This window comes from Sardina pilchardus, chromosome 2 (genome assembly GCF_963854185.1).
Source record: "Sardina pilchardus chromosome 2, fSarPil1.1, whole genome shotgun sequence".
NCBI lineage: Eukaryota > Metazoa > Chordata > Actinopteri > Clupeiformes > Clupeidae > Sardina > Sardina pilchardus.
Genome location: NC_084995.1, coordinates 23,854,082 through 23,882,050, shown reverse-complemented (window position 1 = coordinate 23,882,050; position 27,969 = coordinate 23,854,082). Strand labels below are relative to the sequence as shown.

At 47.2% G+C, this 27,969-nt stretch overlaps 1 protein-coding gene across 1 annotated transcript; it reads left to right on the top strand.

The window, feature by feature from the left end:
- The first annotated feature begins 1,478 nt into the window (after positions 1–1,478).
- Positions 1,479–25,339, top strand: LOC134067256 (paired box protein Pax-3-like). Its single transcript, XM_062522419.1, has 9 exons — positions 1,479–1,563; positions 2,067–2,302; positions 2,645–2,774; positions 3,089–3,232; positions 16,203–16,402; positions 17,521–17,686; positions 18,063–18,277; positions 23,653–23,916; positions 25,322–25,339. Exons 1-9 carry the CDS (start codon positions 1,479–1,481, stop codon positions 25,337–25,339), a joined length of 1,458 nt encoding a protein of 485 aa, XP_062378403.1.
- Positions 25,340–27,969: the final 2,630 nt, after the last annotated feature.

The following is a 27,969-nucleotide window of genomic DNA, read 5'->3' as shown; positions in this document are numbered from 1 at the left end:
TTGAACTGTTTACTGGACAATTTGCAAAGTTTTCCGGGACTTTTATGAACTGAATATTGGTCAAACATTAAATTGAAGTGCTCCTCAATCAAATTCACAAGATGATAAGTAATCTTTCTATTTATTTTAAGCATATTGCTTGTAAACAGAATGGGATCACGGCAACGTTGATTGATTGTGTCGCTGAATGAACAAGGCTATTTGACTGACGTACGTCCTTGAATAGAATCCTATAAAGAAAAGAAACTTTACGCATTCATTGAGTGGGCAAGTGGGTTACTCTGTGTGTGCGTGTGTGTGTGTGTGTGTGTGTGTGTGTGTGTGTGTGTGTGTGTGTGTGTGTGTGTGAGAGAGAGAGAGAGAGAGTGAGAGAGAGAAGGGGGGGGAGAGGGAGAGAGAGTGTCAAGGACCAAGAAGAGTTCGAGATAACGGACTATATAGAAAAAGAAAAAAGGATGGGTATATTGAATGTCACGAAGTTATAAATAACGGTTCCTCGCAATTGTATTCTTTGGTACAGACGGATTTTACTGCACTCCCGGCGTCATACCCTGCTGTGTCGCCCTGCGCTGCACTCCTTTCATTCTATTGCTCCAATACAGCCTAAATACATCAATAAATTCCTCCAAAGCCCAATAAGAGCATGGCATTTTTGCACATTTTCGTGTGTTCGTGGGTAAATGTGCGCTTCCTTAGTCGGCCAACTATAATCCGACCAGAAGTATGACAGATGAAACGAGAAAACTTTGTTAGGCAAGACCGTAATACACAAACAGGCCAAATTTTAGCGCCATATAAACCAGCAGGCTATAGACACATACTAGGCTAGCCCAAGCATCAGCCTGGACTAAAGAAATCAGTCTACTAAAACTATGTTGAAACCTGTGTATTCCCATTGCTTGAAACGTTGCGCCATTGCTTATCGTCATAGTTTTAGTTACATTGGTGAATGTGTGAGGTACTCATAACATCACGCATCGTCTTGATCTGGGGGTCATTGCACAAGAAAGTTTCTGCTGTCGGGCCAATCACAGCCCTCTCAAGGGCCTCGGGACTTTCCCTTCTCGGACCAATCAGAGGCCTAGCAGTGCCTCGGGAGCCAACAGCGCAACAACTGATAAAATGTTTCACCACTGACCGCCGTTCAATCCACAACAAGTGTGTCAACAACAACAAGACCGGGGAACAAGTTCAGGGTTTGCAGGGTTAGCCCTAAAAACACCAGCTTTGAAAATACTCGACTGTTACAATTATAAGGATATTCCACCACACACTTCTAAGGATTTGTTGAAGAAGTTTCCTGTTCTGAGGCTTGCTCATCTAAGAGGTTGTTGTTGCATCGTACCCAAGAGGAACGATACTCCTTGCTGCTCGAGCGAGTTTTAAGTATCGCAAGACAAGCAAGGATCTCTCAGTAATATCTTTTCGCCTGGTAGAAGCATCCACCTCAAATCTTCCGTATCGGAGTGTAAGGGAGAATGACAGCCTTAGCGGGGGGCATACCGAGAATGATGCGCCCCACGCCGCCACAAAATTATCCCAGAGGAGGATACTCTCTTGAAGGTAGGAATTTGCCATCAACACTTCAGACAGTTGCACCTTAATGTTATTATAAGACTAAACAGGCACTAACTGGACGAGTTTAACTTGTCATATAAATGTAACGAACTCAACCAAGACGTGCATCCCGTATAACACGATGATAGCTCTTGTTTTCATGCTACATTTGCGCAACTTGCAAGGCCTGTTTCAGCCCTCTTGCCATTTGAGTACACATAAACACAAAAACAGTAACTAAAGCAAGATTGTTTAATTTGCAATCAAATGGCCCGGATGTGAAATGTAGAGTTTTACGTCTGTTATTTTAGTTCGAATAGTTGCAACAGGTCATTTTTTTAAATGAAAAGAAATGTCAAATAAACCGATAATAATAGCAATAATAATAATAATAATAATAACAATAATAATAATTATTGTTAGAATTTGTATGTATTATTAAGAGTTCTTGCGGTGATTGTGTTTTTCTCAGGCATTTGCATATCTCTGAGAATTGTGTTTATTTTCAGTTTCCACGCCATTAGGTCAGGGTCGAGTAAACCAACTCGGTGGAGTTTTCATAAATGGACGGCCTTTGCCTAATCATATTCGACACAAGATTGTGGAGATGGCCCATCATGGCATCCGGCCATGCGTTATCTCCCGTCAGCTCCGAGTGTCACACGGCTGTGTGTCCAAAATCCTGTGCAGGTACCAGGAGACTGGATCTATCCGGCCCGGTGCCATAGGAGGAAGTAAACCCAAGGTAATGACAGAAAATATTTTTTTATGGCGAGGGTTTTTGATAACAGCTGATGCATGTACATTAGATTGCATATTGCAAAAAGGCTCATTAACTGTCGAGTTAGTGGTGTGGACTGAATTGGTGAGGTGACTATAGTCAACACTTGTTTGATTGATTCAATTTCTACACCTTAGACATTACATTTATTTACTCATCGTTGGTTTATCAGCCATCAACATTATCTAAGCAGAGTAATACAGCAACATGTGCATTCATTTTTCTATATTTTAATCGAGTTTGATAGCAAAATATGCATCCATACTTTTTGTGTATAGCCTAACTCTGTAACTCTTCCATTTGAAGCAAACAACAACTCCCGATGTAGACAAGAAAATCGAAGATTACAAGAGAGAGAACCCTGGAATATTTAGCTGGGAGATCAGGGATAAGTTACTCAAAGATGGGATCTGCGACCGCAACAATGTTCCTTCAGGTAGGCCTAATGTTTTATTCAGCAATAAAGCAAACAAGGTAAAAGTAGTCTTGTTCATCAGATACAGTCAACATAAAAAAATATTTTGTTTACGGATCTCATCATCCTTGGTTGTGTGACACATAGTCAAGCTAATGTAATGTTATTAGGCTTTGTATTTCAGTGTGTTTTGTAAACACGTTCAACACGGGCATTCAACAGGTGTTGAATGTGAGTCTGATTCAGTGTGTGTTTAGGCCACAGTGACCTTCAGTTGACTATACGGCATGCTTTTATCGTTTTTTTTTAACTCGATACATTTTGATATTTTAAAGTCAGTTCAATCAGTCGCACTTTGCGATGCAAATTCGGAGGAAGCGCCGAAGACGACGATGAAGAAGACGAAATGGAAAGGAGAGTACTAGACGAAAACGAGAGAAGAGGCAAACACAGTATTGATGGCATTCTAGGCGATAGATGTAAGTAGTAATTTTGGTCCTTTTTTGTTCTTGTTGTGAAGTCGTTTTCCCATGAAATGAAGGATGGCTGGTTGAAATAGTCACAGATGTCCACAATCATTGTGGCCCTCATCTTATATGAAAATGTATTATTATTATTAGGATTATTATTATTATATTATTGTAGGCTGTTTTTTGTTATTATAATTTATCGCAACTGGTAGTAATGGTTATTAATATAAAACAAAGCAAATAATAATAATAATGAAAAATAGCACTAGCACAAACAGCACTAAAACTAATAGCACATAGATACCAGTCGGTGGGTAAATGAATTGATACAAGCTTTTAGTTTAGTTACAGTGTTTTCCCCCAACTTTATAGTCAATAATGCGCCTTTCATTATGTAGCCTACAGTTTATCACAAATCAGTTATAGCCTACGTTAAATCTTCATTTGGTCGTGAAATCGTTATTTTAATCTCCTGGTTTTATAGGCCTACTTCTGATAAGAACTGCAATGCCGAATCGATCATTATTATTATTCTTTTTTTCTGAAAGGTAATTGCCTCATTTTAAGAATTCTAAGAATTCAGTATATAGGTGTCAGTTCATAAGTGTCTCAGAAGTTCAAGAGACAAAAGTCTGAATCAGTTGATCAAACATTTGTCCAAGGGTTCCGTTGCGTAAAAAGACGGTCCTGCGGTGCACAATCGAACACTTGAGGATGAACTTGGGAGACAAAAGCACTTGAGTCCATTGAGGCTCACGCTTCAGTTTCAGTTGGACAAAACCCTGCCTAGCAGCAGCTTGGTGCGTACAAAAGACGCCAACCTTTTCAAAATTTGAAGAGAAAGGAAGAAAAAACGATGCAACAAAAGACGGAGAGAAGACATTATGGGCTGGCAATGAGGGATGAATTATTCAGCGATCACCAATAGTAGCGACTGCGAGCACTTTTATAGACTTCACGCCTGAGAAAAATGCCCATTTTTTATCTGCGAAATGTCTCCTTGGAGTCTTTACCGTTATTCAAACATGCCTTTCTCGCGCAGAACAATGATGCGTAAGACGAAGAGGGCAAAAATGTGTCAGAGTAATCAGTGCAGGCAGACTCCATCTTAACACTTGTTGCATTAAGACCTGCTGAAAATGAACTCTACAGGGTATCAGCAGCGCTGGGGCCGGCCTAGGCCAGTTGAATGCACATTTGAGAGTGTTATTTTTTTACTTCTAAAAATCAAACAATATATATATATTTTTTAAAAAAGGTTTAGATTGTGGACAAATGTTGCATTTAATTATTTAATAGGCCTACATGTTTGCCATGACGTGTTATTTTGGTTTTCTCAGTTTTACAGATCCTTTTTTTACGTTGTGGAATTGAACTGAGTGCAAGTGTAGTAGCCTATGCCACAGCACACACACTGCAATCTGTTTTATGCATGGGCTCTATAGTAGCGCTTTCCCCCATGGAAAGAGAGGTTTGCTGAACAAGAATAGCTGTTGAAACAAGGAAACTGATATTGACCCGACGTTTTTCTAACCTCCAACCGAATGCATACTTCAGTAATCGAGTTTGCTTTCGATGCCAAGTCGTCAGCAATGCCTCGCCGGTTTCTATGGAGGTGACAGGGTCACGGTGCGATCGCTCGCGTCATGCGCACTGTTACAATCCTTGCACATTATGTCCAGTCATTGCAATGAAAACCTTTTCTAGTAGATTAAATCGACTCCTTTATTTGTTCCCACTTTCATCTCGACACAAAACCCGCCCCCTTCCTCTACGCCTGGGGCGCGCATTCATCCAATATCTTTAGCCACTTTCCTCTCCCTTTTTCAGGAAAGACGTCTCGAATACAAATCAGTTGGTAATTAGTTTAACCAGCGACTTTCGATACGAGCTGGGATGAATGCTGGACGATAACGGGAGTAGAGCGAGAGTCGTAGTCAGTTCACTGTGTGTTGATTCTTCAGCGCAACAGATCAAGTTTCATCTAGAGCAGGTTTACTTTCAGAAGAAGCGCATGCGGTCAGATTGTCAGATCATCCTTATGATTGGCATGAGATGAAGTGTGTTCCATTTCAAAGTGTTGTAAAATGGCTGAAATTGGGAACACACTGGAAGTTGTTTTAGGCAGATATTCCATGATCAAGATTTGGAAGTATTGTTTCAAAAATCTCATCGCCACATGATCTTTACACTTGTGCTTGTTCACCAGAAAACCTCTCCAGCTTTGACTAAGTCTGTGTGTTTTCTTAAGTTAATCAAACAGTTTATTTTGTGGTTCATTCAGATGTTAATGGATTAGCATGATAAAAGTGTCAGGAGGATTCCCCAGTTGGCGAAATCTTCATTGACCCACTGTAGCGTTTTATTTCCCCTCAAAGGTAAACCCTTTAATGGGAACGTATTTCACTTCCATTATTTTACAGTGGGAGCTGTAATTTTTTGTTGACTTTACAACTCTCAATTAAAACTTGAACGTTTTTTTTCTCAGTATGAAAAGGGAGTTTTCTGGCCAAATATTGATTAAGTAGGTGTTTACTGAGTCTTTGGTTTTCCATAAGAGAGGCTGGCTGCCCCCTGCCCCTTGCTCCTCCAAAGCTATTGTTGTCTTCCCTTAAGTGTTGAGATCAAAGGCGGACCCTTTAGATTTATTTGTCTGGGAAAAGCCAGTATGGATGGCAGGGGGATGCTGGCTGCCCCCTCTCCACCCCACACTCCTCTGAAAGAGAATTCATTTAGCCATGTGTGGACCTGTGTGCTTCCAAAGGGAGTTCATTCATGTGTTACTTATTCATTTAATTATTTGATCAGGTAAAGTTTAGTGCTCGAATTGAGCTGCAGCTCTGCAGAGTAGGCGATGAAATTCTTTTTTAGTAATTTATCATCAGAATGAATGCATGAATGCCTGTGTATGACTTTTTTTGTGTTAAATTCAAGTTTTCCATTTATGTGATACTATGATTGTTGACATTTTGAGTAGTATTGGAAAATAATAGTAGTTTACCTCTCCATGGTAGTGGTAGCGTATATTTCAATAATATAGTTTGTCATTAATACCAAAATCATAATTTTCAAATGTTTGTTTTGATGGACAGAACTTCGATTTGAGGCTGTGAGGTGTCTCTAAAAAGCCCAACATGCTTAGACTTGGCACACAGTCCTACAAAAGGTTACATAGAAATCATCCATAAATATGTACACATAAACGGATGGTCGTTAATTGCATCCCGTCCTTTATACGGCACCATTAACTTCCCCTAACCGACAATTCTGCAGTCTCATTTGGCTAATTAAAAGCAACTTGAGTCATCAAAGCCAGAGAGCAGACTTGCAGATTTTCATTAACTGGTCGGGGTAAAAAAAAAAGAGGATTCAGAAATACAAACAGTCAAAGGGATAACTTTTTTTTTGAAAGGGAGCCCTGCAGAGGGCCAATTGAATAAGCCTAGTGCTTTGAGTTCTGCCATGGTGAACGCAGTCAACATGTAATAATTACTTTCATTGAGCCGCATTCCGACAATCTGCTGCCATTCTCCGCCAACCATTGTCCCCAAGTAGGCAGAGAGCCAGGGGGACAGAGGGAATCAAGGGCTGACAAAACATGAAAGATTTAGCTGCTTTTGTCAAAGAAACGGAGTAAGACTTTGTTTGTGTAAATAAAGTGGGGAACTCTCTCCTCTGTGCTTTGCACTGAATTGCTCTCAATGGGAGGAGGAAAAATGAGAGGAAGAGAAAAAAAAGAGAGAGGGGCAGTTTAGAAAGATCAAGTGTGTGTGTGTGTGTGTGTGTGTGTGCGTGCGCGCGCACGCGTGTGTGTGTAAGTGTGAGTGTGTGTGTGTGTGTGAGACAGAGAGAGAGAGAGAGAGAGTGAGAGAATATATGGTTATGTCTGTGTGTGAGAATGAAAGAGGGAAATGTCAAGTAATGATATCATTTGGGTATTATTTTTATAAATAGGCACACAAGCTAATAATTAAGAAATTGATTCAGTAATTACTGTGACATATTTACACAGACATGAAATACCTTTGCTAATATATTACTTTCAGCCTTACGTGCCAGTTTCTTTAACTGAATTTATTTTTAGTTTTTTCTTAAGTTTTCCCAACGAAGGCTTTATTAGATCTGAGGACAAATTTAACATGACAGCACACACAATCCGAAAAAAACCCTGAATGTGTTCTTCTCTTTACCCGTTTATAAGGGTGTGTTATTGACTTTTTCTGCGTTTGGTTGGCCTATTTTTAAAACTGCTTTTGTGATTCAGTCAGGGAGTTACAGAGAGAGAGAACACTGTTTTCCCCCCTAACAATAAACAAGGGGGCCCTAGTGCAACTTGTGGAATGCTTGCTACAGTCGTGATTCTCTCTGGACGCCCCGAAGGCATCAGGATATAGAAATATCTCTGTCTTATTCTCCAGGCGTCCTTTTGGCGGCCTTGGCTCTCCATGCCACTCAACGGAGCCAAACGCTCTATCAAAATAGTCCCCTTCTCATCATCTCGCAAGATCGCTGAAAAGCGTAAAAAAAACCACACGCACGCACACTTCCATTTTGTGTTGGCAACCCGAGAGCCTGCTCAGTTCATGCGGAGATACACACTGTGGTGTGTGTTGTTAATTTTCCATTATGAGGATATGATAACGGTTTATCATTTTTCCTTCTGCTCCCCCCATTTTTTTTGTCCCTTCGCCCATCCTCTCTCCAGAGAGTGCACTGCTCTTGCGCAGTCGTTCTCCCGGCGTGATAAACAAGAAAAAGAAAAAGAAAGAGAACAAAACAAGAGAAGAGAGAAGAGAAAACTCGCTTATCTGCAAATGAATGCTGCCTCTATGCTTCATTAAAGTCTCTTTCTGTGTTGGCGCTGGCATTGTGATCCTCTGATATTAATTCAAAGGACAATTAATGAATGCAACCCATCTTTGAAGTCGGGGGCTGGGGGCATAGCCTGGGTCGGCCCCCGCGAGCTGATGGACTCGCCACATTCAGCCTGCCCCGTCCCTGAAAGACAGTTTGAAGTGGCTGAAAGAGACCTGGCCAATGGAAGGTCAAGGAGAATAGCCCTGGCTGAAAAAGAGCTCTCTATTGCTTGGAAGTATTAGCCAAGCAAAACTTCTTTTTTTTTTTTTTTTTTTTTGCTGGCCAGGGTGGAGGATGAAAAGGAGGAGCTGGAGGAGGTCGAGGGTGGAGGAGGTGTAGCCCCCGCAACAAAGCGCCACAATGAGATGCTTAATTGAGAAAAGCCAGACAGCTATGTCAATCACTTAACTTGTAGAACCTCACTTTTAAACCGCCATATGATTGAAATTCGTTTTTCCTCCCCTCGGGAATCAGCTCCACTGAGAAAGGGATATTTAGTGAGTTTTAGACCCCCGAAACTCAGTCTGCCCGAGAACTCATTTTTGATGTAAACAAACAAACACGCAAATCAGCAGTTTCGGTGGCCAAGGTATTATGGTTGTTTTGGCAAATTAATTTTGTCAGCATGTTTGCAGTGTGTGTCCTAAGATGAGTCTGGCATGAACCAGTCAACTTCTACAGTAAGGCATTGTTAGTTTAGTCACTGCTTTATATAACTTGCATGGCTGGGAGCTTTTGCCATGCCTCAAGCCAAATTTCCAATAATACTATGTAATTTCAGATTTGTGTCAGACATTCTCACGAGAAAATAAATGCTCTTTTGTTAAAAATGTTTCATGAATTTAAGTTTGACTTTCTGAGGCAAAATGCCCTCTATAATTTATGTAACTTGGGCCAACCCAGACAAGCCAGTCTTTTTTAAAGAAAGCTGCCATTTTAATAGATCTGGTTGTCATTCACATGGATCAGATTGCTTGATAGTTTGAGTAATGCGATTTTTACTTCAGAGATTCTGATAAAGCAACCTTAACACAACTATTGAAGTTGTCTTCAAAAATATGATTCTGCATTCGTTATGACAACAACAAACATGAGGAAGTGAATGGCCGTAATGGAATTGTTTTTGTTGTTTAAAAAAACCTCACTCATGAAGATGACTTCATTGAGTGCCTAGTGTTCCTGTAGCTGAAGTTCATTTAAAAAAAATCAATTTCAATTCAATGTCATGGAATCGCTGCTGTAATTGTGTATGTCTGTACTGTTCGTCACTTTGGATAAAGGCGCCTGCTAAATGAACAAATATGAAGGCATTTTTTTTCCAGTTGCTACACGTTACAGTAGCTTGTTTGCTCTGGTGAGTGCGAAGGGGAGTTAGCTGAGCTGGTGAGCAGAGAGGTAGGCCATATCTCCCTCTGCCTGCCTGCCTGCCTGCCTGCTTGCCTGTGTGCCTCCCCAGAGGAGTGGGGCAGGAGAGAGAGGGCTGCCTGGGTAGGGTCAGAGGGGAGCGCCGGGTCACGGGCAGCTCCAGCTTCCACTGGGCAGGAAGTGAGGGTTAAAATAATGTTTTTGTTCATGGTGACAGGTAGCGGCTCCCCACGCGTGGCTCGAGGAGACCCAGAGGATTAGAATGGACTGAGAAAAAGGGAGGGAATTGTGTGTGTGTGTGTGTGTGTGTGTGTGTATGTGGAGGGGTGGGGGGTGGGGGCTCATACTGTATTTGCTCAAAATGTTCAATGATGAGCTCTTCAAAAGTGGTGCATTGAAACAGGCCATGAGTGAATGTGGGGGCAAACTCACACCTGGAGAGAGAGGGGGAGGGAGAATGATGGAGAGAGAGAGAGAAAGAGAGAGAAAGAGAGAGATAGAGAGAAAGAGAGAGAGAGAAAGAGAGAGAATGATAGAGCAGAATAGGGAAGTTGCCCAGGGATGGATGATGGTGTGTGTGTGTGTGTGTGTGGCGCGAACGGGCCGTCTCAGAGCTGCCCGGTGTGGCGCCTGTGCTTTGTTCCAGCGCCCGAGGGCACTGCCACCGTGAAAAGCGTCACCTCTGTCACGGCACGTCGCCGTAATAGCCGCGCCACGCTGTGCCTTTCGGAACGCCCCCGTGTACCCCTTTTCACGCCACATGTCCCCCAACAATGAGCCGCCACATTATATGATAATGCATCTTTTTATTCCATCACTCCATTTTTATAGTCGGGGCCTGGTTCGGAACCCTGTTGCATGCCATGCAAATTTTCCCCTTTCGTCACCTTTTTTTTCTCTTTTTCCTCCAACCTCCCCTCGAACCCCATCTTTCTCCCCATCCCTTCCCCACTCTCCTCACTCCCACCCTGGGCAGCTGGGGGGGCTGGGCCCTCTTTAGCAAGTCAAGTGAGTCCCAGTCCTCTCTCTTAACAAAATGTCCAGCCCAGATGGGCCCATAAGCTGTCAGTTAACCATTCTCCCGCCCGCATCTGCCGACTCTCGATGTACTGTTTTATTCACTCGGGCAGTCACTTACTGGGACGCCGGCTCAAAAGAGCAGTGCCACTTCGCTGCGCAAATAAATACTTCATTTGTCTCTTCTGCCTTTTGTTTTGTTTGGGGAACACATGTCACCAGCTCAATTGCCCTCCTATTTAACTGCCCCCCGGAGGACCCGCTGCCTCCCCCCTTCAGGGACTATAAACTGCCCATATGGCCGGCCTCTCTTCTGCCTCTCTGCTCCTCAGTGCGTGTTCTCCCTCCTCTCTCCTGGCTCCCTGTTTCTCTGTGTTACTGTTGGGGCCTTTTCTCTCCACCGTGTTGCCTCTCGTCTGTGAGTCGGACGAGCACATCTTTGAAAAGAAACTCTGTCTACCTGTGGATTATCTGTGTATCTCCTTGTCGTTTGTGTGAGTGTGTGTGTGTGCGTGTGCGTGTGTGCGTGTGTGTGTGTGTGTGTGTGTGTGTGTGTATGTGTGTGTGTGTGTGTGTTCTTGTGCTGATTTGGCATATGTGCTCCCAACAACCTGTTCCCCTCTCCAAGGCCAACATTGCCATGTGAGTGCAGTCTCCTTTGGTTAGCATCTCGCTGCCCTGACCCGTTGCTGAGCGGTAATTTACGGCAGTTCAGTTCGCTGTTTTTTTTTTAATCCACACAGGGCCAGTCTCTCTGCTCAAATAAGCCGGGGATTCATACAGACCCCTGCTTTACATGTTCCTGCCGCAGGTGGAAGTGATTGGGAGTGGAGGGGATAGTCTGCGTTTGTGTGTCTGTGTGTGTGTGTGTGTGTGTGTGTGTGTGTGTGTGTGTGTGTGTGTGTGTGTGTGTGTGTATGTGTGTGTGTGTATGTGTGTGTGTGTGTGTGTGTGTGTGTGTGAGAGTGTGTGTTTGTTGAGCTGAGGTCTCCTTTCTTGCCCTGTCAGAGCCCTCGCTCGCCGACTTGATAAATGGTTCCACTCGGTTCAGGTTGGGGCGCTTTTGACAGTGCACCTCCTTTGTTGCGCTGGGGAGGGGGCAGCTGCGGCCCGCATACAAATGGCCAGCTTGGTAAAAGATTTGAGCACCTTGCGCTGCGCTTTTTACTTTTTTATCGTGTCAAAGACACCCCCAGAAACGTAACCAAAGCAAAAAAAGCTGATATGGCCCCCAACTTTATTTGTGCTTTTACCATATAGCCTACAGTCTTGCTTTCACCCCATTCCTCTCTCTCTTTCTCTCTCTCTCTCGCTCTCTCTCTCAATCTCTCTCTGTCACTCATTCACACATTTTGCCTCGCTGTCTTTGTGCTGCGTTATTTAAATCTGAGTCCATTTCTGCTACTGGAGACCTGTTGCACAGCGTTCGCAAAGTTCTGTAACTATCCATTCTCTGTGCAGTTAGAGAAGTTCACACCACATACACCCCCCCCCCCCCCCCCTCCCGAGCATCGCACACCATCTCTTCTTTCTTCTCTGTGTTTTGCACAGTTCTCTCCGAGCTCCACGCTGTCTGGTCTGGGTTGTCTGTTTGATTCTTTCTCTGTGTGGGAGACAAAGATGGTGTGGGGCGACAGGGAGGGGAGAGCCACACGTGAAAAGGGGCTTTTCAGCAGCGTCTGACTGAGAGGAAGGCAGCTGAAAGGGGGGACTGCGCGCTGCTCTCTGGTCAGTTCAAGGTATGCCTTTGTGAGGTGCCACCGAGCTCCGCCGGAGAAGCGGTAGGGGACTTCCTGTCCTGGTGCACGGAAGCCTCTCTGTCCGTGCCTGTCTGTCCATCTCCTCTCCTCTCCTGTGTCCGTCACTCCCTCCCACAGCCCATCTATCTGTCCCTGAGTCTTTTTAAAATCCATCCGTCACTCGTTCCTGTCGGCTGCTGTATTGTTTACAGACTGAGGCTGTGCTTGTGCATTTGTTTTGTGTGGGGCAAAGAAACTTCCGGATGTTCTGCAGGCAGTGTTGTGTTGTGGCCACTGTAATTGATATGATGCTTCAGCACTGTGTGAACGGTGATTTTTCTTCCCCGGCCTCGAGCGTGGATTTTCTTGTTGAGTGATTGTTGTTTTTCTCGGGGGGGATTGGCGGCCCCCCCTGTGCCACGCCGATGGTCACCTCGGGACGTGAGCTCTGTGTGACAAGGTGGTGTTTAAGCGCCGGACGGCAGGAAAAGATGGCTGCCGCTGAGGGCCGGTGCAGGAGAAGTAACGCAGAGCGGACCTGACGGGAGGCAGCGTGCCACAATTAGGTTAAGGAGCCGCGCGCGCTCCACACACCCCCTGCTCCCCCCGGCCATTGAAACCCATCCCTCCCTCTATCTGCCCTCCTCACACAAACCCCCACCCCTGCCCCAAAAATGTCCAGGTGCCTTTGGGCTCCCACAACCCATCCACCATCCCAACCCCCCTCCCCCCCTTTCGCCGTAACCCTCCACCCCTCCACCCTACGGCCCCTGTAACCCCCTGGCTGAGGAGGAGGAAGGATTGGGGGCTCCCCCCTGCTGTGCCCCTCCCGAGCCCCAGTGGCCCCACTCCGGCCCTCTTTGTGCCCCCCCTCCACCCCCACCCCGCTCCCCTGCCGGGCAGGTGACAAGGCCCTCAATGCGGACCAAGGCAGCCGTGATGGATCCCGCAGATGGAGCGTGGAAATTGCTAGAAAAGGCTCCATCCACAGGCCGCTCCTTACAGCCCAACAAAAGGCAGCCAAATAACTCAAAGAGAGAGGGAGAGAGGGAGGGAGAGGGAGAGGGAGAGAGGGAGAGAGAGAAAGAGAGACTTCGAGAGGGGGAAAGAGAAAGAGAGAGAGAGAGAGCGCAACAGAAAGAAAGAGAAAGGGGTCCATAAGATGACAAAAGTAACACTGTCACATGCTATTAACTCACAGCCTGTGATGGAGTGCTTTTCGCGGCAGTTACTGATAATAAAAAAAATGAAAAAGAGAGGGAGAGAAAGAAAAGAAGACAGAAATGAAATAAAAGAGGGAAGGAGAAGGAGAGGTCCTCCACCCCCACCCTGCCGCCGGGAGCCTCTCCCTCAGTGTGTAGACGCTTCTCCTGGAGTCTCTTGTGTTCGCCTCCGTTCTGCTTTTAAAGCCCGCTTTGTGTGTGCTGTTATTTGTTTATCAGCGTCTGTGGTCGTCCCATATAAAAGGGGTGTTTATTTATTAAGATGTTTTTACGGCTAAAACAGAAAAGCAACATCCTCTTAGTTTATCATTTGCCCACATTTGGTTTGGAGGTAGAGTTGTCCTATTGAAAACAAAAAATGTATTTGGATGTCATTTCTTGGGGCCCTGTGTTTTCATAAACAGTGCGTTGCATCATGTCTGGCTGTTTCTTCCATGACCTGTCAAGTTTCCTGCCTCAGTGCCACAGAGTGTAATGAAAACCTCTTGGGCACGCAGAGAGAGCTTTTGTTGTGTAACGTTTGGAGAAATTCTCTGCACTCGCGCCGTCCAGTGCATGTCACAGCAGTGGCGTTCCTCACGGAAAGCTGCCGATATGAGAGGTCTTGACTGACCTGTGGGCTTGTGGACGGCTGCGGTCTGTGCCCTGGCGCCTGTAGTCCCGATGTAATGAAGAGCTCTCTCTCTTCCGCTCCTCTCTCTCTCTCTCTCTCTCATTCCTTTTCCTTTCCAACCCTCTGTCTGTCCATCTCTCTCTCTCTCTCTCTCTGTTCCCTCTCTCCCTCCATCCTGCCCCCTCCCCTGCCCCGGTGTCTGGAGAGTGCGGCAGTAGAGACGCTCCGTGGGTTGAATCCCAGCGTTGGTGCCCGGGCCGGCGCTCTCTCTCTCTCTCTCCCTCCCTCTCTCCCTCTCTCTCTCTCCTCTCTCTCTCTCTCTCTCTCTCTCTCTCTCTCTCTCTCTCTCTTGCGCTGGCAGCCAGGAGCAGCGTTTCCTGAGCAGTTCCAGGGAGTTCCCCACAGAGACACAGACACAGATGGAGACACAGACGGAGACAGAGGCCCCTACTTGTGCAGGACTCCCTCTCTCTCTCTCTTTCTCTCCCTCTCTCTCCCTCTCTCTCTCTCTCTCCCTCTCTTCTTCTCCTTTTCTTTTAATTAAAGCTCTCAAAATCGGGAGCTGTCTCTGCGTCAGGCACCAGTCTACTGAATCCCTGTCTCTTCGTACCATCCTCCTCCTCTTCCTCCTCCATGCCCGCTGTGTGTGTGGCTTGTGTTTGTGTGTGTGTGTGTGTGTGTGTATGTGTGTGTGTGTGTGTATGTATGTGTGTGTGTGTGTGTGTGTGTGTGTCCTTAGCCTTTTTCGCTTTTGTGCCCGCAGCTTGAGCTGTACTTTCTGCTGTGGTGGCCAGGCCTACGGAGGTGATATGAGAGAGAAACACGCTGGTCAGGGCATTCAGGGGCTTGTCTGTCGGCCGGGTGTGTGTGTGTGTGTGTGTGTGTGTCTGTCTGTCTGTCTGTCTGTCTGTGTGTGTGTGTGTGTGTGTGTGTGTTTTGTTTTAAGGCCAAAGAAAGGAGTGGGTTTTGTCTTTCCATTCTCAGCCATCTGTGGGTAAAATATCGTCTCGAGAGAGAGAGAGACAGAGAGAGAGAGAGGGGGAGAACGAGAGAGAGAAAGAAAGAGAAAGAGAGAATGAGCACGAAAGAAGGGAGCTGAAGTCTCAGAAGCAGCAGATGCGTCCGCATGTTTGGACCATGGGTTTTGCTTTTTTTCACACAGAGACGTGGCCGACGGACAATAGGCGACTGTCACGCTAGTTTGAGGTGCCTAATCATTATTTAATAGACTGGCAACCCATTCGACACCCCCACCCCCACCACCACCACCCCCACCACCCCCACCACCCCTCCCCTTCCCCTTCTCCCCAGTCAGTGGTGCCTGGTCCCCCCCTGGGCTTAAAGACCCGGCTCACACACTCACATACTCTTCTGCTGAATTAGGCCTGAAAGGCGCTCGCTTTCTCCCCCAACTTAGACTGAGCAAACAGATAAGCGAACACCTGCGTGGAGCGCCGGCCCCTGGCGGCCCCCGGTCCCCGGACGCTGAAAGCACCCTCGACTGAGCTGCCGCCGCTGGCCTCAATGGCCCCTGTGTCAGGGGGGGTAGACACCGCACACACCCCGGGGGCCTCCGCAAGCGGCTCTTTGGGGACAAAAGAAGCCGAAATTGAGTAAACATATCATAAAAGAGTCATATTTGGGATATGAAGGGGAGGGATAGGGATTATAGGGAGGATGGCAGGGGATGTGTGCGTGTGTGTGTGTGTGTGTGTGTGTTTATATATGTGTGTGTCTGTGTGTGTGTGTGTGTGTGTGTGTGTGTGTATGGATTGGGAATTGGCTGGAATTAGATTCACAATTTAAGCTCTAAATCCTACATCCCAGGATCTGACCACCTGTTGGTTAGGTGTGTTCAAAAGCTTTCACATGCTTTATTCTCAGATCGTTTGATATATTTATCATGAAAATGTAACGGTTGTGGTTATGACTGAAGACCTACAAGTTATTGGTTAAGTTTTGGTGAAGTGTTTTGGTGAAGGGGCGGCCATCTTGGAAGTGAATAAAAAACAAATTCAGTTTGGTAGTTCAACAGCCACGACCTACAACTGATCTGCTTTGGTGGAAGGAAGGAAGGAATGTTGTGAAGTGAATAATTTGATAAAGAATATCATAACTGTGTGAATAATTGGCTAATCGTACGTCTGCGTTCATTTCTCCCCCAGCGAGTCACTCTGACGAGGGCTCTGACGTGGACTCGGAGCCGGGCCTGCCCCTGAAGAGGAAGCAGCGGCGGAGCAGGACCACCTTCACGGCGGAGCAGCTGGAGGAGCTGGAGCGGGCCTTCGAGCGCACGCACTACCCCGACATCTACACCCGGGAGGAGCTGGCCCAGAGAGCCAAGCTCACGGAGGCGCGCGTGCAGGTGAGATACGGGCACACACAGGCACACACACACACACACACAAGGCACAAATGCACACACGCTCACAGACGCACACGCACATATGCACATTCGCATGTGCGCACAGTCCACACACACACACACACACACACACACACGCACACACACACGCACACGCACACGCACGCATGCGCACAAACGTGCACACGCGCCTGCACACACACACACACACACACACACACACACACACACATACACACACATACACATATTTTAATCCAAATCCAATCCATCCATAAGATGATCCACATCCACTAGAGTTTCCAGCTGGTTTCACCTTTGATGCCCCCCCCCCCGGCTCACTCTGCCTCCTCTGAGTAAACCCCCCCCCCCCTGCTCTGCCCATCCTCTGGAGGGTACCCGCTCCAGGCCCAGTCGGATGTGTGGCATACGGATGCTAAATGGGGACTGGCACACTGCCCCTGTCTCTCCTCCCCTCCAGCCGTCAGTCACATGACACCCCCTCCACTCCACACACAAACACACACACAGCCTCTTAGTGTTAGCCACTTCCTGTTTGTGCTAATCTTAAGGGGAAACCAACCCCCCAAATAGTTCCTTGCTGGTTCCTGTTTTTTTTTTTTTTTTTTTTTAAAGCTGTTTTTATTAAGGATCCTTATTGAAGAGACATTTAATGCAGTTAGGGTCTGAATTAGACCCTCTGACCGAAACCCGTGACTGGGTTCCATAAAGCCATGATGTCACCAGCCTTGACCAGCACAGATGTCTAGATTAGTATCTAATTAGCTCCCAGCAATGTGTGAACCCACAAAGGCACACGACACACACACACACATACATACAACCACACACACACACACACACACACACACACACACACACACACTTGAGGACTCACAAAGCCACCCCACACAGTTTTAAACAAAAGGCCCTATTCAACGACCACGTGACCTTCTACATGCAAAACAGCTTTTGCTAACTCACATCTACTTGGAAATGACAACGTTGTCTGTACGTCTCCTTTTCTTGTCTCCAAGCTAACACATTTGAATAATTTTTCCATTTTCCCTTCTTTTTTCCCCCCCTCCCTCCTTCTGCTACTCCCTCCATCCCGACAGGTCTGGTTCAGCAACCGGAGAGCTCGCTGGAGAAAGCAGGCCGGGGCCAATCAGCTTATGGCCTTCAACCACCTAATCCCTGGAGGGTTCCCCCCCTCGGCCATGTCCAGCCTGCAGCCCTACCAGCTCTCCGACAGCCCTTACCCCCCCTCGTCCATATCGCAAGGTAGCCCAGGCTCCTCAGGGCTCAGGCGCTGAGTCAACGATGACCAGGAAGATAGAGATAACGATACAGAAAGTAGATCAGGCTGAAGTTGCAGTTGTTTTTGTGATCGCTTGTGTCCTACTTAGTTTGATTGAATATCAAGCGCAATGCATCATAGGTTGTGTAAAGGGATAGTTAGTTTAATTGACCTACTTGTGTCAAAGCATCGCTTGGAGTTAATGGGGCAATATTTTGTGTCCTGATTCCTGATTCTGTTCTCCGTCCTGATTCTATTGCCGTAACACCGTTTTCCCTCTTTCTCTCTTTCGCTCTCTCTTGCTCTCTCCCTTTATCATCTCTCTCTTTCTCTCTCTCCCTCCCTCGTTCTGTCCAGCAGTGTCGGAGCAGGCCAGCACAGTGCACCGGCCCCAGCCTCTGCCCCCGACCTCCGTGCACCAGTCGGGCCTGAGCTCCTCGGGGGGTCAGGACGGCAGCTACTGCCTGGCCTCCGGACGCCACGGCTTCTCCGGCTACTCCGAGAGCTTCGTGCCGCCGCCGCCCGGCCACTCCAACCCCGTCAACCCCGCCATCGGCAACGGCCTCTCCTCTCAGGTAGGTCCGACACGCATCGCCGTTCAGAGGAGCCACACCTGCTTTGAGTTAACGTGAGCCTGCGCGGAGTTGAGCTGTTTTCCCCTTGCCACCATTGCCCTGTGCTTGACCCCTCGGGAGTTTAAGCCTCGGGGCTCTATCAAAAGCGCTTTTGAGAGAGCGTGCATTGCCCATGGTGCTATGCTCATCAATAGAAGTGATGGGAACGGAATTGTGTTTGTGTTACCATGGCGAGATCCTGGACTTGTGTGGACAAGGAGGCTGTTGATTCTGTTGATGTGTGGTGTTTGTGTCAGAGGCAGTCAGTAGCTGCTATGTGTGTGTGTGTCTGTAAGGTTCAGGGTGTCATTGGGATGTGTCTCGTTCCAGTGACCACACAGGAAAGCAGATGCACAGCTTGATGAAGTGTGAAGGAGATAGAGAGAGAGAGAGGGAGAGGGAGAGAGAGAGAGAGAGAGAGAGAGAGAGAGAGTGTCAGGCGGTCTGTGACACAAATGAGAAGTGAAAAGACAATTATGGGAGATTACACACTCATCAGCAGCTATCAGACACTCCCTGAGCCGCGCAAGCCCCTCTAACAGGCAGAAAATGAGCTTTGAACAGTCACAAAGGGTGCCCAGGCCAGCGCGCCGCAGTGCATGCTGGGAGCGCTCCGTGGGCAAGCTGAAGATTCTCAGGCCTGGCTCTGGCTCGTCACGATGGAAAAAAAGGGAAAGAATTTTGCCTCAAGCGTTTTCTCTCTTTCTTTCTGTCCTCTTTTTCTCTCTCTCTCTCTTTCCTAAAGAGGACTGTATAGCCTGGGGGGACACATGTGAGAGCTGTATCCTGTTTTCAACCCCCGCCGCCCCCTCCCCGTCCAAAAAAAAAGAGAAAAGATCAAGCTGAAAAAAAAACGTACACTCACAAGAAAACAAAAACAACAATTTACTAAAAGATTCAAACACGGCGCTAAATTAAATGGTGTCTCTGTTGCTCGCTCCCACAGCTGCACACTCAGATGGGTAAGCTTTTCCATCACATGAACACGCAGCTAAGTCACAATCACAAAGCCCATCCAAGCCCTCTTGGCCTGTTGCTGCCGCCACTGCTGCTGCTGCTGCTGCTGGTGCTGCTGGTGTTTTTGTAGTGTGGGCCTGTTTGAGTTTATCTTGTGGCGAAAAAAAAGAAAGAAAAAGGGGGGTGCGCAAACTTAACATCGTTAGGTGACCCTTCCCTAGCCAGAGGCCATAGGGCCACTTACCTCACCCCCTCAGAATGTGGACTGTTTTCGGCATTAGTGATCTCAACTGCCGCGCGAGGTCGAGTGTCGGGCCGTGGCGTGTTATGCGAGCAGATTCGGGAGCCTGCCCCGTGGAGGGTCACCCCGGTGATGGGAGGACTGACCCGCAGTCCTTCGTCGTCTGCAACGGCAATTACCGAAGGCGGCGGGCGTCTTAATTGCTTCCGATGAGAGTCGATCTTCAGTAATCTTGTGTATAATTTATGCAAACGACTCTCTTTTTGTTTTAATTTGTCTAATGTGTGTAAATGCATGGGAGCTGTTGAACGCACCCGCTTGATGATCTGTTCCAGCGTGACAGAGTGGAGGGTGGAGAGTGGCACACGCACAGCACTTATGGAAAGCAGCGCGAGCGTCTTACAGATGATTATACGATAATTACGGTTAATAACAGAGGCATATGAGATTCTGGTTTCAATATATATTATAATTTATATTCCAGGAAATGGGAAAAGGAGTAGAAGACATGGAATGGAGTTCGTAGACATGAAGAAATGCGCGGTTTCAACAAGATTATATATGGAGCCTAATTCCAATTCCAACTGACTGATACAAGAATACATTGTAATTTCCTGACAGGCAGAGACGCGAGTTAGAATTTTGTGACTTGATTGCTATTAGTCATCAGTGGGTTCTATGAATTTTGGTTTTGGAAGTGGCCCCCGTTTTGACTTGGTTACAGTATGAATGGGCTGGAGTGTTTGGCGTTGGGGGCTGGATGTGGGGTGGTGGTGGGGAGTGTGTGCGGGTGTTAGGAGTCATGAGGTGTCTGCTGGCGCACTCCTCCCTCCCTCCCTCTCTCTCTCTCTCTCTCTCTCTCTCTCTCTCTCTTCTCCCTGCATCTTTGCCTTCCTCCCGCTCTCTCTGTTTTCTCTACAGATCTCCCTCCCTCTCTCTCTCTTCTCTCTCCCTCTCTCTCCATCCCTCCCTCCCTCTTTCGCTCTTCTCTCCCCTCCCTCCCTCTCTCTCTCTCCATCCCTTCCTCCTTCCCTCTCTCTCTCTCTCTTCTCCCTCCCTCTCCATCCCTCCCTCCCCCCGGTGTCCCGGGCTGTGGCGCGTCAGGCGCTCTGATCCGCTGCATACCACAGGGATGGGTTCTCAGCAGCGCTGCGAGTGCGCTGGCTTTTCACCCCCGCGGGACCTAATCCCCGGAACAACCTCGAAACAGAGACACCCACCCTCAGGACCCCACACTGCTGCTGCTCGTGTCAAGCACACACACACACACACACACACACATGCACACACACGCACACATGCACACACACACATACACACACATAAATGTGGACACAAATACACACACATACATACTGGTACTGTATATAAAATGCATACAAACACACACACACACACGCACGCACGCACGCACGCACGCATGCACGCACACACACACACACACACACACACACACACACACACACACACACACACACACACACACACAAACAACAAGATGCCATTTAACTTTATTGCTACTGGTTTACAGTAAAAACAAAGTGTAGCAACTACCTCGTTGGTGTGTGTGAATGGAACACCCCAGCCACAGTCCCTAATCTGTCTGCTGTCTGATTCAGCAGCCTGCCATTCTCCAGCGCTGTCTTGCGTCTGTCTTTTATGGTGTGATGTTTTGACCATTCCCACTTCCACTTTACATGCTGCTCTGGCTCACCACCGCACCCTCCGGCCCTCCACCCCACCCCACCCCACCCCAGCCCAGCCCACCCCAGCCCAGCCTAGCCCAGCCCAGACTTCTGCCACGCTGAGAGATGAATGGGGGCTCTTGACCTCCATGTGTTTCCGATTTGTCAGGAGTCACACATCATGGTGCTCTTCACAGGCGTTAGCTCAGATTCCTCTGACAGCGCTCCTGTAAATTATGCTCTCGCTCCAACTATGTGTGTGTGTGTGTGTGTGTGTGTGTGTGTGTGTGTGAGACAGACAGACAGAGAGAGACAGAGCAGGGTGTGAATGAATGTTTGACTGTCTGTGTGTGTGTTTATGAATGAGAGAGAGAGAGAGAGAGAGAGAGAGAGAGAGAGAGAGAGAGAGAGAGAGAGAGAGAGAGAGTATGAATGAATGTCTGAATATGTGTGTGCGTGTGTGTGTGTGTGTGTGTGTGTGGTTGTGAGAGGGGGGGGGGGGGGGTGCTACAAGGTGGGAATGTAGAATCTCCTATACATATTTCCGCTCTCATTTCCCTCCGCCTGTAGTGTTCGGTGGGGCCAGTGCCGTGCAGCTGTTGAGGATGAATCACCTTGGGGATGTCTTGACCCCCGACGGTGCTAGAAGGAGCTGGAGCCACACACATTGATATAGTCGAACACACATGTTCTCATGCTCTCTCCCCCCACACCATCACACAGATGCTGATTCTATCAGCACATATGAATATGTGCACTCAGGAACACACATACATGTACAGTACACACACACACATGGGCAGGCACATACACACACAGAAAGCACATACACACACACACACACACACACACACACGTATATACAATCACATGCATACAGTCATATGATCGCATGGAGGTATACACATAAATGCCCGCACATTCTTTCTCTGTCTCTGTGTGTGTCTCTCTCTCTCTCTCTTGTGCATGTACACACACACACACACACACACACACACACACACACACAAACACACATACACACATAGGCACACACACACACACACACACACACACACAGGTCCTGTGCAAAAGCGTTTAGCGTGCGGCCATGCTCCCTGGTTCCCACGTACTGCAGGGCCCCTCTCTCCGCTCGGCGGCCTCTCTCCTCTCGGACACGCTGGATTTAGGAATCTAAGGATGCCTGACCCTCTCAGGCACGGTACAGCACCAGCCGGGCGCGAGGGAAGCCCACAAATCCTCTTTTTTTCCCTCTTCCACTTTTCCCCCCTCTCTCTCTCTCTCTCTCTTTCTCACTCTCTCTCTCTCTTCTCTGTGGTGTTGCCTCCTCGTCTGAACACCCCATGCTCCATGCGCGAGATTCATTTTAGGAAAATGTTACTGGGGTAAAGAAACACAACGCTGGCGCACTCCGAAAATGACCACTCAGTTGGTCGGTTTGTGAGCTGGGAAATGATTTAAAGGGAAACATGTGTCGAGCGGAATGGGGGAATAATGTATCTCTTATGTTTTTTTGTTTTGGGGGGTGGGGAGAGGGGAGGGGTCGGTAGGCAACCTGCTTTAAATTAATCATTAACAGAGCGCAGAGTTTGGATCAGTGGGAATCGATTAATTCAAAGTAGCATTTGGACCTTGTCATCATTTTTCAAAGAATAAATGGATGTTGAAGGCCTAGCCTGTGCTATACTGTAGGTCTCCTTGGTAGTTTTATTTTTTTGAAGCCCCTCTCATTGCTGTCATTACTTGGACCTATTAGACATGGGGATTCTGAATCATCTCGCTAAAAAGTCAGACCACAAGGACGCTCTTTTACGGCCCATCACCGTTGTTTGTCATCTTGAATAAAACAGTTGTGTTCTGGATGCTGGTGTTGGGCCTTTAAAAACATTAGCGGTATTTAACGTCTTCCAAAAGAGCGTTTGTGTGAGCTGCTCACTGGATAAATTGCATTTACCGGTGTCTCAGGTTTGTCAGGTTGTCATTTTAAAAAATGCACAATGTACTGTTGGCTTGTCACAGGACATTTTAGAATAAAATTTCATGCGATCTGATCCACATCAACCCTCATTTCCACCCTGTTACTGTTAACGATCCCACACTGCTCCACTGCTTCTGTACTTTACGGCGTTGCTCTGCCTAATGTCAGGCAAGAACTCTGCTTCTCCATACAAAGGCTACATCGTGAATACCACCAATGATAATTTTATTAATGTACTGTATATTTTTGATGACATGTATTGTATATATATATATATATATATATATATATATATATATATATATATATATGACATGCATATATATTTACCGATTTTGTTATGTTTTATATTTTCTCTGCACGTTACGCATATATTTGTTTATAATAATCGTGTCTTTGAACACGTTTGACTGCATGACGCTGATTGTGACCGTGCTGGTCTGACAGTCCCTCTCCTCTCTCTCCCTGTGTCCAGGTGATGGGTCTGCTCAACCCCGGCGGAGTGCCCCACCAGCCCCAGGGTGACTTCGCCCTCTCGCCCCTGACGGGCGGCCTGGAGCCCAACGCGGGCATGCCCACCAGCTGCCACGGCTCCCAGCGTCTGGAGGGGCTGCCCGGCTTACCCAGCATGCCCACCCTGCCCAGCTCCCAGTCCTACTGCCCCCCCACCTACAGCTCGCCCGCCTACAGCGTGGACCACGTCACCTCCTACCAGTACGGCCAATATGGGCAAAGTAAGGTGAATACCACACAGTTACTCATTCTAACCGTTAGCAAGAGTTACTTAGAGCAATTGTTTATCTATTTTCTGGGGAAAGTGTTTGACACCAAAATATGTATAAAATGTATGTATTTTCTTTACTTTGGATCATAGAGTGTGTGAGTTCTCTATGTACACGCGACAGGGGTGTAGTATGTTAGCATGGACATGGTCAGTTACCCCTTTTTCCGTCTGTATGACATCAAAAGCTCCGTGCAATGATGGAGTCCATTTTAGTGAGCCGTCTTGATTTATACCACGTTGATTGTATTTAGATTTCGACACAGGTCACATATAATACAGTTCAAATTTGATACAACTGGGGGACACGAGGCCGCTTTCCTATTCAATCATTTATTACTTTCGAGAACATTCCAGACTTTTTTTCCCCCACATCCACTCTTTCATCATTGAACCTTAGGTGTTCTTTTTCAAAATATGACCACCCTCATTTTTTCAAACGAAACATGATAAGTGGACCTCCAGAATCAAGAGTCGAGAGACCCGAGCGAGTAGATTGCGCTCACCTCAAGAGGCGAACAGTTCAGGCACCTGAAGTTTACATAAGACAGCGCGCGTCTCTCGAAACCTGTGCGGTGGCCGTCGGTAAAGGGGGTGTGCGTGTCGTCAGCGATCCTCGGCCGCTCCGTGCACGCACCCGACCTCGCGTGACCCCTGTGTGATGAGCTCGCCCATCAAGCCTCGGGGGTCGCTCACCTAGCCATGTAATGACCCCGGGGTAACGTTGATCCGCCCCATCATCCGCGCGGCAGACCCCGGCGAGCGGCTCTCGGCCAAAGTGTGTTTGACAGAAGCGGGGAGAGACAGAAGGGAGGTTGTAGCGGTGGGGGGGTGCAGGGGAGCGGAGCGGAGCTGGATGCAGGGGACCACATGTAGAATGCCCCATCAGCGACGACATCTTGATGTTATTAATTTGCTGAGCCCCCAGACCCACGTGCAGCTCGCGGGGAGCGGGAGACGTGGAGGTGGGAGGGAGAAGGGGGGAGGGGGGTGGGGGTCTTTTTTTGCGGGGAGCAAAATGGCCCCTGGCAGCCGGCGATTGGAACCATGTGTATCTGGCAGAGGTCAGCCCCAGAGTTGTTATTGATCACTGGCCCTGATCCACCGAGTGCTAGCCAACTCGCCCCCCTCCAACCGCCACCCCTCTCCAAAAAAAAGTTAGGAACGCCCCGAAAGTCTGTTCCTTTTCTCTCTCTCTCTCCCCTCCCTCGCACTCTCTCTCTCTCTCTCTACCTCCATCAGAGCGTGTATATCGCATGCCAGAGAGAACCCCACTCTGACAGTATCCCCCTGCATGAAGAGATGCTGTCATAACCTTCCTCACTAAAGACCTCTCTCTCTCTCTCTCCTCTTCCTCTTTCAGGTGCCTTTCATTATTTGAAGCCCAACATCGTCTGAGTGGAGGAGTTCACTGGATGCTCTGATGCTGGACTCCTACACCCGACTAATCCAGCCTCCCGACCACCGCCGGCCCCCCACCCCTCACCTCCCAGCTGCTCCCCCCCCACCAACACACACACACACACACACACACATACCCCAACCGGCCCTTGGACTGAGGGGGGACACAACACCGAGGAGAGAGAGAGAGAGGCGGAGGGGGAGAGAGAGAGAGGGGTTGTTTTTGGAAATGGAGGGGGCGTAGGGAGGTGAGGGAGGGGGGGGGGGGCAGGCCGGGGGAGGGGTGAAGTGGCCCTGATCGGGTGAAGGAGGAGAGCATTCAGATAATCAGGACCAAAAGGCCAGCCTCTCCAGTTACCTGGCACTCGCCGCACTCTCTCCACGTCATGCTATCTGAGCGAGAGGGAGAGAGAGGGAGGGAGGGAGGGAGAGAGAGAGGGAGAGAGAGAGGGAGAGGCATGCCTCGTTCTCCATGCTTGAAGAAAGGACAAAAAAAGACAAAAATGACTGTTCACAAAAAGACAGCGCAAGAGAGGAGGGAAAAAAAAGAAACTTCTGTGTTTAATTTCTAATGAATGGCAGGGAAACAAGTGGGACCAGATTTTGTAAACTGTGCTTTTTTTCCTTCAATGAGCTTATGGGGCCAACCACGATAACAGAACACAATGGCACAGGACCTCATCCAGGGGGCCAGCTGTTCCCATGGTGATGACGGACTCTTTAACATGGACTGGCAGAGATGCTCTGGGAGTGTTCAACAACACGTCACAGATGTCTCTCTCTCTTTCGTTTTCTTATTTCTCTACAGCAATGGGCTGAAATCTTTTTTTTATTATTTGTTTGAATCCCCACCAGCATACATGTACTTCATATTTGAACTGTAATCCGCTGAGAATGCGAAAACATTGCATGTGTTCCAATACTGTTTATTCACATTAATCTGAAATCTTCTCAAGGGACCCAAACAAAATGAATGAGTGAATGAGTGAGTGAGTGAGTGAATGAGTGAGCAAGTGAGTGAGTAAGTGAATGAATGAATGAATAAATGAATAAATGAATGAGTGAGTGAGTGAATGAGTGAATGGGTGAATGAGTAAGTGGACACAGTAGAGCGGATGGATGGCCTTGTGAGCACTGCTACACACATCTACTGAGCACCAGGGAAGGCACTCGCCAGTCTAATGGCATTTCATATCACTCCACTAATAGCTCTGTGCAGCATGCATGTCGGGAAACTCAGTGTGTGTGTGTGTGTGTGTGTGAGTGTGTGTGTGTCTTTGTGTGTGAGTCTGTGTGTGTATGTGTTTGTGTTTGTGTGTATTTGTGTGTGTGTGTGTGTGTGTGTGTGTGTGGGTGTGTTTCTCAGCTGCACAGACAGACCATTACCATGGGTATGTGACTCAGGAACAGATAGAGACTTAGAGACTAAGACAGGAGATAACAGCAACTACAATAAGGTAACTTCAAGGTGTGGCCACCCACTAGCTGGAGAGAGAGAGAGAGAGAGAGAGAGAGAGAGAGAGAGAGAGAGTGTGAGAGAGAAAGAGTACTTTGATCGACGTAGTGTACTGAAACCCAAAGAAAGTGCAATACATATATACCTCAGATGAGCAGTATTCAAAGTAAAATCATGTCTTAAAATGTACTTGCCTACATGCCTTTTATTTTGATATTCTTTAGAAAACAAATTACAACAACATCCACGTTAGGCTGACAATGGAAAAAGTCCAGAAACAAAACAGTAAGAAAAACAAAAAATAAATGTTTGTTCCAATCCAGTGATAATGCATTTGCAGGTTGAAGTTGTATTTTTTTCTGTCTGTGCCAATCTGTCGTAACGAGTTTGTGTTGAGTCCTGTTTAAGTGTGTATTTATTCTTTACATTCTGTTAGGGCAACACCTCTCTCTTCTGTGTTCTCCACCTGAACAACACTCAGTGTCTCGCTGTGTGCAAGTCTTAAAAGCATTACGCAAAAATACACATTTATTTTTTACCTTGTGTTTTTATATACAGTGCATATACAACCTTTCCTTCCATCAATGACTGCGTACAATTGTTGGTGTAAAATGTCTTGTTTAAATGCAGCAGTATTTACTATTTATAATGAAAATGAAAAATAAAAAAAGCACACAAAAGCTTGCACGAATAGTTTTCCCAGTTATTTTATGTGTCTTTGGTTTAATAAAAAAAAAGTGTGGGCCACAGTTTACACACACACACACACACACACACACACACACACACACACACGCACACAGAGACATAAACACAGGGAAAAGAATGCAACATTTTTTTTCACATTCTATTATTTTGAGTCTTCGATTGTTTCCTCTCCTTCTCTCTTTCTTTCATTCTATTATTGTGAGTTTTCTCTTCTGTTCTTTCTCTCACTCTATTCTTTTGAGTCGTTCTTGTTTCCCTCCCTTCCCCTGCTCTGTTTCTGCTCTCTCCCTACATATTTTCTAGCCTGGTGCTTGTGAGCGAGTGGCAGAATCCCAACAGACTGAACTGGTTTAGCGGGAGGAGGATCCCTTTCCAAGGGGACATCCAGCAATCTGTGTTATCCTAATGTCGATCCAAAACAAATTGTGTATGAAATAGGCCTTTCA